General features: G+C 33.8%; 1 protein-coding gene across 1 annotated transcript in view; it reads right to left on the reverse strand.

Annotated features, from left to right (window-relative positions):
• Positions 1-15,144, reverse strand: part of Cstf3 (cleavage stimulation factor subunit 3) — a 79,013-nt gene that overhangs the window by 49,568 nt on the left and 14,301 nt on the right. Inside the window, exons 2-3 of the mRNA XM_015477745.2 lie at positions 10,517-10,618; positions 10,299-10,394 (exon numbers count right to left, since the gene is read on the reverse strand). Of these exons, the coding sequence (XP_015333231.1) occupies positions 10,299-10,394; positions 10,517-10,618 (198 nt within the window). The remainder of the gene's footprint in view (positions 1-10,298; positions 10,395-10,516; positions 10,619-15,144) is intronic.

The raw sequence follows: 15,144 nt of genomic DNA on the forward strand, positions 1-15,144 counted from the left end.
TCTTTAAGATTATTTAAAAAATATCACTTCTACTCTAGATTATTAGGCCAATATTACATTAACACAGATACTGAATAAAGTTCTGTCCTTGTAGTTGAGGAACATGGCAAAGAACCACCCCTTCCCTTGCTAAACCTGAGATAAAATTTAATATAAAATTTATTTTAACTGAACTTGAATATTGACTTTTTGTGAGTACTGGTTCTTTAAATCTCAATTATCAATTCAGGAGATTCAAATTCACAATGGACCAGCTCACTTATCTAATAAAGTTGTTTAAACACAACATTAGCCAACACAATTTATTTAGATGATCTTTTTGACACATTTTCTAAGTTATTTTTAAAGAGATCATTGATTTTTTAAAAAAAACTCTTGTAAAATACTGAATAATTTGCAGGTCACAGTGGCACAACATCTACAACTTCAGCCACTTGGGAAGCTAAGGTGGAGTATTGCAAGTTCAAGGCCAGCGTAATCATCTCAGGGAAACCCTGTCTCAAAATAATCGTAAGGGTTGCAGATGTAGCTTAGTGGTAAAGTGCACCTTGAACCCGTGTCCCTCAAAAAACAAAAACCTCACTTGATTAAGTAAACCAACAGTTATTTCCAGTAGGTTACAGTGGTTCATATTAAAATTTAAGTTTCTATACAATGTAACTGTGTGGATGGAGCAGGTTTTTTGGTTTCTTTCCCTGTAGGCTAAGAATTGACAGTCATTACTGACAAGAGTACATTATTTTATATTGGGAAAACTTGCTAAAAAGGCACTTTAATCTTCCAAATAGTCTTATCGAAATACACTCACTAGTAAGCTGCTTACAAATGGGGGGAAAAACAGTGTGGAGAGAAAGTTAATACTTCCCAGTTGTTTCCAAACATAATTAAACTTTGAGACACAGAAAGAGTACCCATTTACGTTGAGCAATAAACATTGAAAAACACTAGCTAATAAGGAAAAATATTGCTGGTTCAGGGAAAAATCAACAGGTTCAAATGGAAGGGCAGTTTTTGGAGGAAAACTGATTAAAAGTATTGTCAACCTGCCCCCAATATAATACTTTAAACTCCCTTATGACACTACACTTTTTGAGAACATTTTATATGGTATTGTCATTCTGTACACTTGTTTTTTTAATAAAATTTTACATTACTGAATAAGGTTTATTTACAGTCTCAAAGTAAGACTTTTGAGGGGTGGGTGCTGGGAAACCAACCCAGGCACTTGTAAATTCTAAGAACTTTCTCTCTACCCTGGAGCTCTACTCTCTGCTTTCACGTCATGATTTTTTGTACTAATTACAAAAGAAAAATTATTAATTACGCAGTGGAGAAACTGGTCAACACCTAAAACACACCATCAAAATTGACATCACTAGCTGGACATGGTGGCATATTCCTGTAATCCAAGTGGCTCAGGAGGCTGAGGCAGAAGGATCCCAAGTTCAAGGTCAACCTCAACAACTTAGTGAAACCCTGTCTCAAAAACAACAACAACAAAACAAAACAAAAAAACTGGCTGGGAGATGTGGTAGTGGCTGAGAGACCCTGGGTTAATCAACCTCTAGTACCAGGAAAAAAAAAAAAAAAAAGACATACATACATACATCACCAATAAGGGGCAAATGAACATCATGCCATCTCTGGATGAGTTGGACTTAGAATGAGTGACCATTTCTGTAGCTTTTCAGCTAAAACATAAACCTAAACTGGATGAGTAAGCATGAAATTTAAGGACTGGGAAACTTCCACATCAAAGGAGACTAAAGAAGGATGGGGATATAGCTCAGCTGGTAAGTGCTTGTCTTGCATACACAAGGCCCTGGGCTCAATCGTCAGCACCACAAAGGAAAAAAAAAAAAAAAGGATTAAAGAGAAATGACAATTACATATGTTTAGTGATCTTAAACTAGATACTGATTAAGAAAATTGCTATAAAGGTCATTGCTCTAAAAAGTAGGCCATAGATGGCAAATGTTTAATTTCCTGAGTTCAATAATAATTTATATATAAAAGTATATATTTGTTATTGGAAAACACAAATACTAAAGGTCATAATGTATGCAACTCATTGCTTAACCATCCAAAAAGAATTGACAAAACACATATAGATGGCCCTAGAAATCTGTGGGTTCAAACAAATTTAACCAACTGCAGACTGAATATGTAGATTTATTATTATTCCCCAATTACTTCAGTATAATTAAGCACTATTTACATAACATTCACATTGTACTAGATATTGTAAGTAATCTGGAATGAAATATATGAAATAATATGTTACATGCAAATATGCCATTTTATACAGAATTTGAGTAAGCATCTATAGAATTGGGGTACTGAACAAGAGATGAATGCATGTCATAATATTAACTACTGACCAATCTGAGCAAAACAGATATGGGAGGTTTTTTTGCATTATTCTTGCAACTCCCCATAACTGTAAACAATTTCAAAGTACGTTAAAAGTTCATTATAAAAACTATTTAAATTGTATATGCCTACTTGTATCCTTTAAAAGCAAGGCTTTCTGTTCAACCCATGCAAAGCAGATTAAACCATGTGATTGGCATACAATTTGCATGTTCGATTCTAAATACTAATAATCTAAATAATGTTTTAAACATTTTCTCAACTACCATATCAAAATTATAAGAACCACAGAATCTTCAAATTTCTTGATTGCTACACAGTAGCTAACAATGATAACCAAATGGCAAAACACTGTTTAAATACAAGAAATGTTATTGTCAATCTGCCCAATATAGCACTTGAAACTCAAGACACTTCACTTTAATGAGAATATTTCATAGTATTGTCATTTTTCATATTTGTTTTGTAGATTACTGAAGTGATTCTCAATTAATGAAAAACCCCATTAAAAATCATCCTTGGTTTGATTTAAAAACTGTTGAATTTTGCCATTAAGAAAATAAAAAGATTTATTTTTTAAGAGGACATGAGTTTAAAATGGCTGAACACTTGTAGTGAAAAATCCCCAAATGAATTGAAACTTGGCTACAAAAGTAACCGGTTCCTTTGAAGACACTCTGTTCCACACCCCTAAAAGAATTAGTACCCATACTATTCATAAGACTCAAATACAGGGTCTTGGGCTGGAGCTCAGTGGCAGAGTGCTTGCCTAGCGCATGTGAAGCCCTGGGATCAATCCTTAGCAACACGTAAAAAAATAAAAATAAATTCTGTCCATCTAAAACAAAACTATTTAAAAAGCACTCAAGTACTAGTTGAATAAATGGATGTTTAATGACAAAACTGAAAATATTGATTTATGGTATTCTTCTTTAAACTAATGTTAGCTACTACAAAAAGCTGCAGCTAAAAAAATTTTTTAAGCCACATCTAGGTTGAGTGACCTTCCGGTGAGATTTAGGACTTACTTAGAAGTTACCTGATTCTTAAGTTTGGCATCCATGATTTTACTTTTTTTTTTTTAAGCTTACGGAACCAGAAAATTGGGTTTCAAACCCAGAACAATTCAGTAAAATATTGTCAAAGCTAAAATGACTATTCCTGATCAGATCTAAAATATCATACTATCACCAAGCATGTAGCACAGGTTTCACTGATTATTTCTTGGTTATACAGGAAAAACAAATTGTTTTTATTATGCTGATGAGTATAAGGAATGTTCTGTCACACATAAACTGTACTGACAGCAGGAATATTTGATTACTGCCCTCTAATGCCTCAGTTCCTGAAACTGGGTGAATGAAAACACCTTAACAAAAATATATCATGTACCCATTCTTCAGAGATTGAAATGTGGCATTCCTGGGATGCTAACCTAGTAGTTTCTATGCTTTTAAGGCATCTCGGCTGACCAAGCAGGGAAATGTGTAAGATCTGGCTCTAAAGGATAAATTTGATTATTCATGTACAAAATGAGAGGACCAGAAGTTGGGTGTGGTGATGCATGCCTGTAATTCCAAAGGCTCAGGAGGCTGAGGCAGGGGGATTACAAATTCAAGGCCAGCCTCAGCAACTTAATGAGACACTCTCAAAAAATAAAAACAGCTGGTTCAATCTCCAGCACCAACAAAAGATAACAAAATGAGGGGGCCAAACAGATACAAATTTCTAGTTTGCAAGATAGCATCCATTTTGGCTTTAAATATGCAAAACTCATAGTATTCAATCTAGCAATTGAAAAAATGGAAGAAAAATCACTATTAAATGGCCAACATTCTTCAAGTCCAATATGAAAAACTGCAGAAATTATTCCCATAAAATAGGCCATTTCCCATATATAAATTTTTGGGTAAGGGAAGACCTTTCAAGAGCTGAAATTTCACACCTAAATAAAAAGACTATTAAATCATAGAACATTTTCTATCATAAAATTAAGAGCTGTTTTCATAAATATCAAAACAGCTTTAGTAACTCATCTTTGAACCTTATTACATTTCAACATTATCCCAAGACTACAATTCAATATTGCTTTGACATGGCAATGTCTTCAGAATTATCATTTCACATCTCCAAATAGGATACTTTTCTTTGGAGGTCTCTCAGCATACAAAATGGTAACTTACCCACATTATGATTCTTTGAGCCTTATTAAAGCAGATGCAACTGTCAACAAGTTGTATTCAACTTGTTCACCATTTTTTTTGTTGTTGTTCAAATTGCTGTGAATTCTGTTATGTGGAGGGAAAAAAATCTATAGACTTCAACCTGTTACACCATTATAAAAAACCAACTATTTGTTTTCTGGTAGAAATTTCTTAAGAGCAAAACTGTTTGGTAATAAAAAGTTTAAGCCTAAAAATAAATTTTTTACAAGCTAATAAATACATTCTTATCCATTTATAAAAGTGGAGCTTTTTATAGGTATCACTGGTAATATTTTAGACATCTTCATTTCCTGGAAGTGCCTTGCAGATGCATATAAAGTAACTGTGTGAACGCTGATCTACTAAACAAAATAAAAATAATGAAACAAGAAAATATCTGAGCCTTTGATGTTAAGTGGTCTTTTTGTTTTTTTAAGCAAGTGAATTGCAATCTGGTTCTATGCTTAAATGCTTACACCCTGAAAAGGCTTTTATGTGCTGAAATTAGTTCTCTTCCCAAATATAGCTGTTTTTAGCTCTGTAATATTATGAAGGGCTTAAATATGTTTTGTTTATTCACAGATGCCATGTTGGAGAATATCTCTAATACCTCTTGGGAAGGGACAGGGAGCACAATTCAGAAATTATTCCCTACGATTTTTAAAAAAATATTTTTAGTTACAGATGAACACATGTGGTGTTGAGAATTGAACCCGGTGCCTCACATGTGCTAGGCAAGCACTCTACCTCTGAGCCACAACCCCGACCCATATTCCCTTATTTTAATGACTATATTCACGATAATTTTAAAAAGGATTAGGTATTAAATAAATGTTATCCTATAAATACCCAGGAAATTTTATGCTAAAACACAACTACATTCAAGAAAAACAATGAACCACATGATCACAATTTTAGAATGTATTTTGTCATTCATAAATCTAGTTAGATATATCCTTTCCCATATTTTCAGGTATCATAACTCTTATTAAACAAAATAGAATAAGCCTTTAAAGAGAAAATGATCATTTTTTAATGTTTACTAATGATTGCTGAAGTTATAATTTTGTATGCCTGTGATACCAGTGATTTGGGAGACTGAGGCAGGAAGATCCCAAGTTTGAGGCAAATCCCTGTCTTAAAATAAAAAACAATAAGGACTGGGGATAGAGCTCAGTGATAAAACATCCTGGGGTTCAATTCCCAGTACCAAAAATAAAGCTGAGAAATATAAAGGAAATTAGGTTGATTAGTAAAGTATTATGCTTGAAAGTGGCTTTTTTTACATAAAAAAATTACCCAAGCCAGGTGCAGTTGGTGCATGCCTGTAATCCAAACAGTCTGGAAGGCTGAGGTAGAAGGACTGCAAGCTCAAAGGAAGCCTCAATAACTCAGGGAGGCCCAAGCTAACTTAGTGAAACCCTGTTTCAAATTAAAAATATAAAAATGGCTAGGGATATGGCTCAGCACCTCTGGGTTCAATCCCTGGTAACAAAAATAAAATAAAAATTACCTTGACAATACAAAGAGAAAACATAGGTTTTATTTAAAGAAATTTTGTAACCCTAGTGACTATATCCTTTTTTAAAGTTTCAGTATGAAACGTCTTGGGAGAAAAGGCCCCAAATCGGAGGGGCCTTTTAGTACATGTTAGTACAAGTGATAACACCTAAATGCTGCTATGATATGGACAGGGATAAAGGATGGAATTAGACATTTTAATAAAACCTAAAACAGTTTACTGTTTGTAATGATGAACACACAAATACTTCTTTTACTTATCAAATAGTACTTTAGTTTTTCAAAGAACTTTCAGATATTTGATCACTCAGTTGTGTTTGCAAGTACTTTCTGTTGTTTTACATTTCTATTCTACATTTATTTATGCATTTAAAAAACTGTGGATAAAAAAAGCATATTGAATTTTAGAGTAAAATCTGAATAATCACACAGACATGGACCAACATTTATTACAAACAGGAAAAGTTTGGATCTATAAGAGTACAGAATTTTTTTTGAAGGGCAGCAAACTGAAGTATAAAAAAATAAATCACCATGATCTATATAATATTTTTACCTGCATTTAAAAATCACATTCATTCTTAAATATATACAAAACATTATAATACAGTAATTTAAATTGCTATGTAAAAGTATTAAACAGTGTCAACAGCAGAAAAGTTTTATTTCAATTTAGGTCACTCATGATCCATCCTGAGTTCACCTCCATTTTCCAAGAAGAAAGGTAATTTTGAAAAACTGAAATTTATAGTTCACAACCTAGTATTTATAAGGAAAGAAAAACCAAGTAAAGAATTCATATTTTAAAGTTTTTAAAATAAAAAGCAATCAATTCTCTATATATTTTTATTAAAGAATTACAACTTTCACAGACATCAGGTTACATTGTTGCTATTATCAGCAGCATTACCTTCTTCATTTCTCCTTCAGCTACCAAGAAAAACATCCTTCTGTTGGAATATTTCTTATCAATGTGGCTCAATTCAAAACAAATTACTTCTAACAATATTGTAGCTTATATGTTGTCATATCGATCACCCAATTACACAAAAAACTACAGAAACCATAGGAGAAAGGGAGGCTTAAAGGAATATGGTGAAATTGTACAGCTTTTTGCAATTTTGTGCTGAGTGACCCTTTTGATCACTGTAAAAAGTGATTCTATAAAGAGCACTGAGACTGATTAGGAGAAGAATACAAGTGTTAAAATAATTTTGTATTTCTTAAAACAAAAATAAAACTGAATTTAAGTCATTTGTAAACAATTAAAATTAGATATTTTAAATGTTTCCTTTCATAAAACTAGGAAGCAGCAGTTTTATATCACAGCAGATAGATTTAGACTACTGATAATTTATCTCTTTATGAATACTCCTAAAATAATTTGCTCTTATTATTTTGTTAAAGCATGTGAAGATGAGGTTTGGAATGCAGTGTAAAGAAAGCATTTCAAGGAAAAGAGACAAGTATCATTTCCCAAATACTATACAACACTAAAAAGTAACTTGGACTAATGTTCAAACTTATGTAGTATGTTACAAAGAACATGACCCTAAATGCCCATTTGCTAGAAAGCAACTTTACCTCCATCGGTTTCTATATTGTAGCAAAAAAATAAAAGTGGGTAATAAGTTAAAGATAACATCTTAAAACCCCAATTTTATAAAGGCAGGTAATACTAAACTCTCACTAATGTGAGAAAAGCTAATATTAGTATCATTTAACTTCATTTTAAATAACTATAATATGCTCTGATTTTCAATGTGTTTCAATTTCAAAAATATTTTTTTTTTTCTGCCCCTCAGAACTTGAGCAGCATGTTCAAATAATTTCTCCAGGGAAGAAATTTACTTTTCTTAAAGATGTATATATTTTTTACTAGAAAATATTAATATATTTAGAATTGTACATGAGTTCGGCTTAATATAAATAAATGAATGAAACGTCACAATTTCCCCACCATGAATTACCAAGTTACAACAATGTATTAACACAACTTTATTTTCTTGAGAGTGCATACAGGATGTTATGTAAACACTGTTAGTATTACTTTCAATGTAAAGACATTCTTATTATTAACTCAGATATTTTAAAAGTATTATAAACAGGTTATATGTCCTCTCCAGATATAAAGGTCACATTGAATAATGTGACCAAACAAAATTTTAGCCTTCCACAGGCCCAAAAAAAAAAAAAAAAAAAAAAACCCACAATGTGAAAATAAAAATAGAGAGCAAATCAGTAAAGACAAAAACACAGCTTGGGTATGCATTTCTGAAACCAGTGTTCAATGTAACAACTGAATTCCTAAATCAGAAGTGTAAAAATTTAAATATACATATTTGGTACCACTTTTCTCAATAGATGATTTATATACAACATACATATTGCGTGTTTATACATACATATTTGTGTACTTGTGTATATGAATGTGAAATAACTGCAAACATTATCAATAAATCAGGCAACTGCAAGTAGCTGTGAAATACACAAAATGAGCCTATTATTTAGACAAATTTCAGCCCCTGGGAATAACATATGTTCTTTTTCAGATTTTTTTTTTTAAGAATGCAGTTTTTATATCAGTTAGAAAATGGAAGAAGCAAACTCATGGTATTCATAATTACAGAATGCAGTAGTATCTGCCAATTTCAATTTAGCTTATGCTACAATAAAATGCATTGATAATGTCTAAATGCTGGAGAAGACTCAAATTATTACTTTAAAACACAAAAAAGATTATATATTATGTTCATTTCTGATAAGTTTAAATATAAGCTAATGTGTCTGTAAAGTCAGACTAGAATGTAGACCAGGTGCAGGTGATCCAGGATCCTTGCTTTAATACAAAGCAGCACTGGCTTCACACTCAGGCCTTACCAGTTGAGTTTCATGCCTGCCTACTCTGGCGATTAAAATATAGAAGGAAAGAAATGGTCCAGAGAATAGGGATGAAAATTTAAGCATATGGATCAAAACTACCAGACTCCACATAAGGCACAATCGCATTCACACATACAAACACACAGACCATATACACAACCTCACACACAAAAATAAAACACACATGATGTTCTTGCTATGGTCCAGTAACTTCCCTCCCACAAAGTAATACAATCTAAATTATAGCACAAATTTAGTGAGTACACTGTAGCCTCTATTAACTCTACTGTTGGTTGGGTCCATTTTGAGGACACATCACAGGTGACACTGTGTTGTGCTGAACTCTGTTCAATACTGCTGATGGCTGAGGTCCTTTAACAAGGTCTAAACAGACCCACATAATATAAAATTTCAGCTACAGTGAAAAATGTTGAGGCTGCAGTGTACTTAACTACATTGAGAATTTATATTACAAAGTTAACATTAAAAATAAAAGTACTGCTTAAAGTCTTATAAAGGAGTTATAAAAATAAATGGTTATCATTTTCAGCTAAATGTGGATATCAATTATTCGCATTTCACCATTCCATCCTATTAATTTATAACCTGAAAATGATTTCTTGGTGCTGATAGACACATTAACACTTTAAGAATGGGATCCTTATTCTTTAAAGTAAACATTCCTGGCTTCAAATTTCAAGACAGATTATTAAAAAAAAAAAACAAAACACAAAAATCAAAGTATCATCAGGAAAATTATGATTAAAAAATTTGAGTTACATTAGCTTATACCTGCATAATGTAAACTTCATCTTAAAAATGAGTGCTTACAGACAAACCATGCATTTTCACAAAATTAAAACTTGATATCATTCTTCTCTTATGTTTGTTTCATTTCACCAGACACTCAAAAGACTATGAAACTAAGTTAACATTTCTGTATATTCATATAATCCCACATTCATATTAGTTTGTAAGTAGAAATAAAAAGAAAAATGAGTTCTAAATAAATGACACAGGAGGCAATAAATTGACACATGACAAGTAAATAAAAGGCTAAAGCACTCCAATACCATTGAAACTGTTTTAATGTTGTTGCAACTCCAAAATGCAACAATCATCAGCTTGTCAAAGACCCAAATTTCAAAAATTCATTTTAATTATTCCTTCATACCTATTTTACAAAATAAAGGCACGAGACATTTAAATCCTCCTTGTCCTATTTGTGCTATGTTCCTAACTTGTTTCCTATCTCTACTGTGTATGCTGCAATTCCCATCAGATGCTATATATGAAAAAATAAAATAAAATATTAACCTCTGCTTCAATGTACAGTTTCCAGAATCTGCCAGAACTTGGGAACTGGGCAACAAGGCGTTCATAAGTCTTCCGTGCTTTGTCTATAGGTTGATTCTAAAATTGAAAACCAATAAACAGCATTTACAATGTTAGGATTATGAAAATATTATTTACTGCAGAACCAAGTAGTGTGATTGGACCCATAGAGAAGGAAATGTAATCCTATATCACTAAACCTGTGCCTCTCGAATGAGAATGCTCCAAGCATCAAGGTCATATGGATTCTCTTCTAATTTCTTTTCCGCTTTCTTCACCTTCTCTGGGACATACTCAGCTGCCTGAGGAAAAAAAAATAAATAATAAACTAAAGTTATTGTTTATAAAAATCTCATGCCCAACTTAATTCAAGAACACAGAACATGCCAGTCTCTAGAAGCAATGTCACAAAGCATTAAAATGTCCTCTTATAAAAGAGAACTGCATTTTATATTAAAAAAATCTATGTGTACTGTATACATAATCAGAAGTCACATGCATAAAAAGAATGAAATCAAGTGATCACTATTTTTTATTTAATTATGATATTTTACCTTTAATATCATTTTATGTAAAATAGCATATCATCAGTCTCAAACTTTATGGTCGTAGGACCCCTATACTCTTAAATTCAGTCAGAAGCCAGGCATGGTGGAACATGCCTATAATCCCAGTGACTTGGAAGGCTAAAGCAGGTGGGTCAAAAGTTCCAAGCCAGACTCGGCAACCTAGCAAGGCACTAAGCAACTCAGTACGACCCTATCTAAAAATAAGCAAAATAAATAAATAAAAAGAAAGAAAAGGGGCTAGGGATGGTAGCTCAGTGGTAAAGCACCCTTGGGTTCAATCCCCAGTACAAAAAGAGGGGAGAAAAATAGCTTTGTTTTCCATATTTGCAAATATTCTCTGACTTTTGTGTGCATGTATGGTGCTGGGGATTGAATCCAGGGCCTTGTGCGTGCGAGGCAAGAACTCTACCAAACTGAGCTAAATCCTCAGCCCTTTGAAAACTTTTTTTTTTAAGGCAGTTGAATTTTTCTCATCTGCTTCTGCATTCAATCTGCTGTCATACCATGTTATATAGATGCTGAAAACTTCCACTGTACACTCATTAAGAGAATGTCTTAGATGTCCTTTTTTGTTTGAGATGGGGGTCTTTCTATATTGTCCAGGCAGGTCTAGAACTTCTGGGCTCAACCTGCCTCAACCTCTCAAGTAAATTGAATTACTGGTATGTGTCTTAGATTCTTTTCTTTTTTTGGTACCAAGGATTGAATCCAGGGTGCTCAACCTCTGAGCCACATTCCCTACCATTTTTATTTTGAGACAAAAATCAAAAGTTGCTAAGGCTGGCTTTAAACTTGGATCCTTCTGCCTCAGGAGCCCCTGGGAATACAGGCATGCAACAAGGCACTTAGCTGGATCTTATGTTTCTTATGAAATGATTTACACTCACATATCTTCTGAAAATCTTAGAAGCCCCTGGGGGGGTCCCTGGACCAAATATGAGAAATACTGCAGTTAGAATATTCATTCTGAGCCACAAAATGTGAGCATGACATGACACAGAAATTCTATTTTGATGAAAGAAATGATTCACATATATAAAGCATAAAGAAAACTATGAAGAAATCTGCAATGAAAGGGATTTAAAAGACATGCTAAAATATTAAGCACAGTCATGTCTGGGTAATAAGTAGTGGAAATAAAGGTAAATTTTCTCCCCTTCTAGTATTATCCAAACTCTTTAATAAGATGGCTTTTGTTGTTTTGCAGTACTGGTAACTGAACCCTGGAGCACTGCGCCACTGAACAACACATGGAGCCTTTTATTTTCAGACAGGGTTACACCAAGTTGCCCAGCCCTGACCTGGAACTTGCAACCCTTCCTCCTCAGGCTCCTGAGTACCTGGTATTATAAGCATACATCCACACACCCAGCTGAAGGTGGTTTTATTTTTACAGAGATTTAATTTTGGGGGTGGGAATATAGTTCAATGGGTACAGCCCTTGCATAGCATGTATAAGGGAAGCCCTGGATTCAATTCCTAATACTGTAAAAAAGGACAAAAAACAAAAACAAAAAACAGAAACCCTAAGATAGTAGCTACCACCTGAGGCATAAAAAACTTCTTTGTTCTGAATACTTCTGTGTACCACCAAAAAGAAAGTAATGCTCAAATAAGCCAGATAAAAATTGTTTTTTTCCAGGACTTCTTGAACCCACAGTATGGAATATACATTAATAATATTTGAGGATTAAAAAAAGAAAGCATTGCCATCACCGTTTTTCTTTTCCTTTCTTAAAGAATTATTTCATGTAATAATTTGTTCAGAGAAACAGATTACCTAGAAGAAATAAGCTCCTTTGAAATAAACTGCACCACTGGCAAGAATTAATTTATTTAGAATGAAAAACATTCTTGGGGCTGGGGATGTGGCTCAAGCAGTAACGCGCTCACCTGGCATGCGCAGGGCGCTGGGTTCGATCCTCAGCACCACATAAAAATAAAGATGTTGTGTCCACCAAAAACTAAAAGATAAATACTAAAGAAAATTCTCTCTCTCTCTTAAAAAAAAAAAGAATGAAAAACATTCTAAAAGACTACTGCAATTTAAACTAAAATTATGTTGTTTTGCCGGGTGCAGAAGTGCATGCTAGCAACTCAGAAGATAAAGGCAAGAGGATTGCAAGTTCAAGACCAACTTCAAAATTTAGCAAGGACCTAAGGACTTAAGGAGACCCTGTCTCAAAATAAAAAAGCTGGAGATATAGCTCAGTGGTAAAGTGCCCCTGGGTTCAATCACCAGTACCTAAAAAATAAAACTATGGGTTGGTAACAAGCCAATCAATGGACAATATGATTCAAAAAGAAGCAATATATGTAAAATCAGCAAGTCATAAAGGTGGCATTTCATATCAGAATGGTGAATTATTCAATAAATATAATCTACTGTTAGAATAATTATGTCTACTTTATCAAAACAAAGTCAAGTTTCTATTTACCTTTTCTACCAAAGTAAGATATATCAAAAATTTAAACATAGACCAACAAGGGTTTGGGGATATCACTCAGTAGTAATGCTAGGTATCTATGTATGAGCAAATTATCAAAATACAAACTTAGTATCTCCGACCCATGTGACAAAGCACTAAATTTATTGGTGTAAAGTCCAGTTTGCAATGAAAGAGACCAGTGACTCAAAAAGAAAATGGATGAAGGAGGCTAGAGGCATATCTCTAAGAGTGCTTGACTAGCATGCATAAGACCATAGGTTCAATGCCTAGCACTTCTAGGGCAGGGGCAACGCAGATGAACAGTACAAAGAATAAACACATTAAAATCAACTTTTTTTGTTTTTGGTACTGGGGACAGAACCCAGAGTTGCCCTCCCAGTGAGTTATATACCCAGACCTTTTCTCATTTTGAGACAAGATCTCCCTAAGTGTCCTGGAACTTTTGATCCTTCTGGGTCAGTTTCCTAAGTAGTTGTGATTACAGACATGTATCACCACAAGGGCTATAATTAAATTTTTAAACATTCAAAAAAAGGCAAATGAAATTCTTATAACAGAGATCAAACATCTTAAAATTAACACTGCACTGGCAAAAGTATGAAGAAAGAACCCAAAGGTGTTTTATCACTAAGCAACATCCCCAGCCCTTTTTATGTTGAGAGAGCATTTCACCAAGGTGCTTAGGGCCTTGCTAAATTGCTGAGTTGCTGGGATTACAGGTGTGCCCCACTGTACCCAGTTTAAAGAGACATTCTTAAGTTGACAGAGGGCAAGTAGTAATACTGATCAAAATTAGATATGATGGTGTCATGCCCCTCACCCCACCCCGATTCAGCACCAAAACCAAAACCAAAACTGTTCAACAGGAGAATCAGCCTCTGGGACAGGAGTCTGCTGTTATTTCTCCTTTTTTAGCAAAGCAATAACACTTCTTTTTCCTTTTTCTCAAAACTGTGTCCTTATTACAGGACTGGCACTGGTGACAAGGACTGCGCTTTGGGTAACATAACCAACTGTCTTCATTTTTGCCAATGATTTCTTCTGCCTTTTTGAACTTACGGATCACCCACAATTCAATTTTTGATCTGTGTGCTTTTTTTCCCGCCTTCTCTAAATTGAGGTTTTGGCCCCGTGTTCAGCTGGTATCTTTTCTCAAAATCTGGATATCTGATGGTTATTTCTCAAACTCACTAGATACTAAAGAGAAAACAAAGGGTTGAAAAAGCCTTTGGAAACTAAGCTATTGCTGGGTTAAACTGCTTAATTCAAGACTTACATTAAACCTGCAAATGAGGATCTTAAAAATCTATAAAAATACAATATGTTCGGGTCTGTTCAATGTGTTTTCATAAGTTGCTGATGTACAGAAAATAGCTCAAGATTGTTTTCTCCTGAGTCTTCACTAAATCTAGGGCTTCAGAGAGGTAAAATTCTAGATAACATGAGTCACTCTATAGGCAAAGAATACTAAGATTTTTGGTCCTCAATTCCACTTCTAGCAAATTGTCCTATTGCATATGTGCATAAAAATGTTAGTATACAAATGCATAGGCTAAAAATTGCTCACAACTGGAAATAATTTAAATACCCATGTACAAAAGGGCCAGTTAAATAAATTACAGAAAATTGTAGTCACTAAAAATAACAAGGCACACAGCACAGTAGTGCACACCTTTAATCACAGCAGCCAGGGAAGCTGATGCAGGAGGATCCCAAGTTCAAAGGCAGCCTCAGCAATTTACCCAGTCTCTAAGCAATTTAGCAAGACCCTATCTCAAAATAACAGATTAAAAGAAGGGGGGGGGGGGG

This window comes from Marmota marmota, unplaced genomic scaffold (genome assembly GCF_001458135.2).
Source record: "Marmota marmota marmota unplaced genomic scaffold, marMar, whole genome shotgun sequence".
Lineage (NCBI taxonomy): Eukaryota > Metazoa > Chordata > Mammalia > Rodentia > Sciuridae > Marmota > Marmota marmota.